The 5,556-nt window shown below is 39.9% G+C and overlaps 1 protein-coding gene across 1 annotated transcript; it reads left to right on the top strand.

Moving 5' to 3' along the window:
- The first annotated feature begins 463 nt into the window (after positions 1–463).
- LOC130487647 (fibrinogen-like protein 1-like protein) lies at positions 464–3,735 on the top strand. The gene is made up of 3 exons (XM_056861148.1): positions 464–475; positions 1,796–1,976; positions 3,068–3,735. Exons 1-3 carry the CDS (start codon positions 464–466, stop codon positions 3,733–3,735), a joined length of 861 nt encoding a protein of 286 aa, XP_056717126.1.
- The last annotated feature ends 1,821 nt before the right edge of the window (positions 3,736–5,556 follow it).

Genomic DNA, 5,556 nt, shown 5'->3' with positions numbered 1-5,556 from the left:
GGAGAGAAAATAGAAAACAGTTTAAACAAGATATTGTCGAAGGCTTTCACGGTCAGAGTTCATTGGTTCTTGTAGGTTATCCGGGCTGTGCGACCGTGGTCTTGGTATTTTCTTTCCTGACGTTTTGCCCGCAGCTGTGGCAGGCATCTTCAGAGGAGTAACACAGAGAGACACTGTCCTTCAGTGTTACTCATCTGAAGATGCCTGCCACAGCTGTGGGCGAAACGTCAGGAAAGAAAATACCAAGACCACGGTCACACAGCCCGGATAACCTACAAGAACCAGTTTAAACAAGACTTCCATGTTGACATGTTAAGTATGTTCATTGCATCCATACTAACAGTGTTGCATACAGGTTGCATCAAGCTATCTGCGGTCAACAGAGAGAATAAAGTTATCAGGGACATTGGTGAGTTAGGCAGTTGCCAAAGCTTGGTTTACCTGAGCTACAGATATAACAAACATGGTAAACATGGTAATGTGTGTGCGTGTGTTAAGTGCCGTCAAGTCACTTCTGACTCATGGCGACCCTATGAATGAAAGTCCTCCAAAATGTCCTATCTTTGACAGCCTTGCTCAGATCTTGCAAACTGAGGGCTGTGGCTTCCTTTATTGAGTCAATCAATCTCTTGTTGGGTCTTCCTCTTTTCCTGCTGCCCTCAACTTTTCCTAGCATGACTGTCTTTTCTAGTGACTCTTGTCTTCTCATAATGTGTCCACAATACGATAGCCTCAGTTTAGTCATTTTAGCTTCTAGGGTCAGTTCAGGCTTGATTTGATCTATAACTCCCTGATTTGTTTTTTTGGCAGTCCAGGGTATCCGTAACACTCTCCTCCAACCCCACATTTCAAAGGGGTCTATTTTCTTCCAGTCAGCTTTCTTCATTGTCCAGCTTTCACACCCATACACAGTAATAGGGAATACGATGGCATGAATTAACTTAACCTTGGTGGCCAGTGACACATCCTCACACTTGCAGTTGGATCTTGTTGATTTTACTACTTGTGATTTTTAAGGAACAAAGGAAAGAAGTTGCGGGGGGCGGGGATTAGAAAGACAATGGGGCCCCATTAAACATTTCCTCCAACTAGGTCCCGATGCCTCAAACCTCCTCTGCTCTCCAGCTGTCCAGTTATCAGGCTACTTGTGCTGCATCCGGGCTTTAGCCACAGTGGCATTAAAGGGAGAATCACTCCCCTGTACACAGCCATAGTATACTCCATTACCAGTTATTCAGTCCTGACATTTTAATTGCTTCAATTTTTATTTTATCGGTTTTGGGAAATTTGGAAGGAAAAAAGGAAATTTTATCCCACCATGCGGCTCACATAACCCTGCTAATCTGATTCTTATTTTACCCATGTTGTTGTCCCAAAATAGCTGCTTATCTTGTTCTTTCTCATTCATTTCTTTTTGTATTATTGATAAACACTGTTAGGCTACGTGTTATAATGCCAAAATTTCTCTTCTGTGGTTGGCTAAAGTGTGAGTTTCATAAATTATAAAAGCTCTTGGGTTTAAAGGTCTTCTCCTAAGTTATGATGAGACATCTTTGCTGACACTAAGTAAGTTTGGATCTGATAAATGCTTGGATAAGAGACCACTTGGCAATCTTATGTATGCTGTGCTGAAGTTCGAGATAAAAGATAGGCAGGATTTAAAAAAATTAATATCCTGAAAGCCTCTTCCAAGGCTGGAATGCTAAAAAGTGATTTTTTTTCATGGCACCTTCCTTAGGAAGAGGGCAATGTTAATCTTCACTGCTCATGCTCAGGTTTTTCCCCCCTCCCCTAGGTTTCAAAGATGCTACTTTACACTGCTCCTTTTTTGTGCACCCTTATCATCTTTAATGGAGGAGTTGCCTCATCACCTTTAACACACCAGGAACTCATCTCAAAAATTGGCAACAATCACATGCTGAGGAGTATGGATGCCTCTCTCCTGAAAAATGCCCAGAAACCTGAAATTTATGAAGGTACTGAAAAAGCATTAAAATAAACTAAGTGAACTTAGAGGCAATATGATAGAGCTGCTTTATTCTAAGATATAAAAAGAACAGCCACAGCTAAATGCTTATGAAAGCTGTACATTGTTTTGTAGTAAGGAAGAACATGGATGGCTAATGATGATACACCTTGTTATGATTAAATGCCCCCATTAAACTAAATATATGAAGATCATCAGAATATGGATGTGCATTTTTAAAAACATCTGGGGTCCTTAAGTTGCTCATATGTAAAAAGGGGCTACATGTACAACTTTATTAATTTATATATAATTTCGTACTCATAGTACAGATGGGTTATTACTTTTTTTTTAAAAAGACTGTATTTTAAAAATAAAAATCTGTTGGGAAAAACAGGCATCCACCATCTACAGCAGCCCACAAGGGTCTTGAAAAACCTTCTGTTTTTACCGTTGGCCTAAAACTGGCAAAACAGAGTATAGATACTCCTAAAAATAAGATTATTTGAATGACCATGACTGTTACCATGAAAAATGTATGCTAGACTCAGATTGTTCTGGGTATTTAATATATTGGCTTCCGCTAAGAAAGGTTAACAAAGAAGAAGAACGTTATGGCACAGTCTATCCTGTCCAAATCCCATGGCAAGTGACCTCTGCTCCTGCTGATATACTAACAGTGCAAACCTATGGATGTCTGCTCAGAAGTAGGTGCCACCATGTTCAGTGATGCATAGGATTGTACACTAAGCATCCTTGAAATCAACCTTGTCTATAATGGGGGCCAGTGCAAAGTGTTTGTTGCTCTTTGAAAAAAGTATTTTCATAAGCGTTTTTGCATGAAGGTAGCATAACACCAGAGCATCAAAACAGTGCCTGTGCAAAGACTGAAAGAAAAGAAATTGAGAGGAAAGGTATAAATCAAAGATTGCTTAAAGTACTGTGAGAAGTTATTTTCAGTTTTGGAAGAAATGGGATGAAAGGAGATGAATGACAAAGCAATAATGTGACACATCTGCAGACTCAGCTCTGCTGAATTATCTATGAATTGTCATGAACATATTTGTTAGATACTAATGGAGTTGGATTTGTCTTTTTCAGAATATCTGGCAAGAGACTGCAGGGCTGCTTTTCGCCGTGGTAGGAAGGAAAGTGGCCTGTATGTCATCCGTCCCAAACACTCTCCCTTACTGGTGGTCTACTGTGACATGGAATATGATGGAGGAGGCTGGACGGTGCTGCACAGAAATGACGTCAATCAAAAATCACCTTGGACAAGCACATGGAATGCTTATAAAATGGGCTTTGGGCACCTATCAGGAAACCACTGGCTTGGCAATGAATATATACACCTCTTAACCCAACAGAATGCCTTCTCTGTGCGGTTCCTCATAGTTGACAGTGTTGGGAACATCAAGCATGCTGACTACCATAGCTTTAAGGTAGATAGTGAAGGTACTGGCTATACACTGAGGCTAGGGAACTATTCAGGGGATGCAGGGGATGCACTGACCACAGTAGGAGAATCAGGTGTCCATGACAACATGAGGTTTTCCACCCAGGACCAGGATAATGACCGGAGGACCAATACAAACTGTGCACTAGACAATGCTGGTGGCTGGTGGTACGATAACTGTTACTCAGCCCTTCTAACCAGCAGCGACCACATACGTTGGAAAGGATTGTGCACAGACATTAGCAGGTGTCAATCAGCAGCCATCCTGATTAGACCAAATGGACAAAATTGCAATCTACCTTCTAGATTCTAATAACTTTGAGACAAAATTGTTGTTTACCACTTTAAAGTCTTTCTTTCACTTTAGATCAGCCCTAAGAATCAACCACTAATATGCTGTTTGAGGATTTAGGGTACAGTACCCTGAGAATTTCTCTTGCACAGATTCCAGTGAGCAGGGCCGGTGCCAGTCATTTTTGCGCCCTAGGCAAGGCTAACTACTTGTGCCCCCCCCCCCATTGCTAGCCAATTTTCAAAAACAGATGTCTTGTAGAAAAATAAAAGCACAAAACTTTGAATAAGACATTATAATTAATTATGTTCCATAGCACTGTTGTGGTACTTATTTTGAAATAAAAAATATATAAATTGTCAGTTGCATTTTTTTTCAAGAAACTAATCGGTTTAAAACTGTGCCACTCAGGCCAGTTCTGCGCCCCTCTGCGCCCTAGTTCGCCTAGTGGTAGCACCGGCCCTGCCAGCAGTTTGAGCAGCCAAAAGTATAGCTCTCATTTTTTTTCAATAGGGTATATTCAGGAGAACTTCATAAGGGAGTCTGATTTTATTGTCTCACCTGTTTCAAAACAGTTGTAAAGAATTTCAGCCCAGATACAGAGATGGTGTAAAGCCAGTGCTAAATTCAAGAGCAATGCAATAGTTCATGTATCTCCATGTGAGAAACAACAGTAGGTTGTTGAACACAGAAGAGAGTTGAAATGTAGGGTTGATATATCTTAGCCTCTCTATCTTTAAATGCAAAAACAAACTTTACTTGTGATTTCCAAATACCTGTAATAAAAAAGATAAATAGCTATGGTTTCATTGTGAAATTCTTTATAAACGTAAGTGGTAAATGATTAAATTATGCCTGTTCTGAAATGTGAAGTTGGTCCTCCTAAACTGAAGATGCAATTATATTCATGAGGTCATAGGTTTTGAGTTGCCACTATTTAACCTAGGAAATTACAGATGGTTCATCCAATTACCACATCAGAGAGTCAAGAAAATTAGAAGACCCGGGAAGCTTGTAGCCCCATTTTTCTTCTTTAAACTGATTAAGATTTTCTCCTGCAACTATTTTTTTGTAGAAAATTGTCCTCCCCCTATGCACAATGCATGGAAAACTTTTCTGTGCTGAAGGAAATTTCCCTTGTCATAACTATACAAATGTGAAAGGGGGGAGGAAGGAAGTAAACACAGACAGACAAGATATTGGTATACCAATTCTATGAAAAGTGGCATGTTCATCACCTGAAATTCATTAATTATGAAAAATATGTGTTACCCATTTGGATTTTATTTCTTATAAGAAAACACAACCAGACTATCCATTACAATTTTATCCCACTCTTCATCCAGTGAGTTTAGGGCAAGTATATATACTTCTCCCCGGCTGTGTGTTATCCTCACAACAATCCTGTGATGTAGGACAGTGACTAGCTCAAGATCACAGTTCTCATGGCTGATCAGAGGTTTGAACCCTGTTCTTAACCTGGAATTCTAACTACTATACTAAACTAGCTATCACTGACTATACTAATATGTTATCTACTTAATGTGGACAGAGTTCCAGAAATATGAACACTCTACAACAATACTGAATTTATAGTTGGCAGCACTTTTACTCCTCTACCTTCCCCTGATACACACTTTAGGTTGCTGTCTTCATGGTAGGAAGTCTGCCCCCAGAGAAGCCTGCCCAAAATTACAACGAAGATGACACCTACATGCATATTGTGAATGTGTAAGTTGCTGATCTTGAAGAATATTGCCTCCCTCCATGCAAACCACCCATGAGAATTTTATGAATAACTAAAGAGGACCACATAATGTGAATGCAATGCCTTAATAGAAC

Source organism: Euleptes europaea, chromosome 15, assembly GCF_029931775.1.
Source record: "Euleptes europaea isolate rEulEur1 chromosome 15, rEulEur1.hap1, whole genome shotgun sequence".
Classification (NCBI taxonomy): domain Eukaryota; kingdom Metazoa; phylum Chordata; class Lepidosauria; order Squamata; family Sphaerodactylidae; genus Euleptes; species Euleptes europaea.
This window is presented reverse-complemented; position numbering and strand designations above follow the sequence as displayed.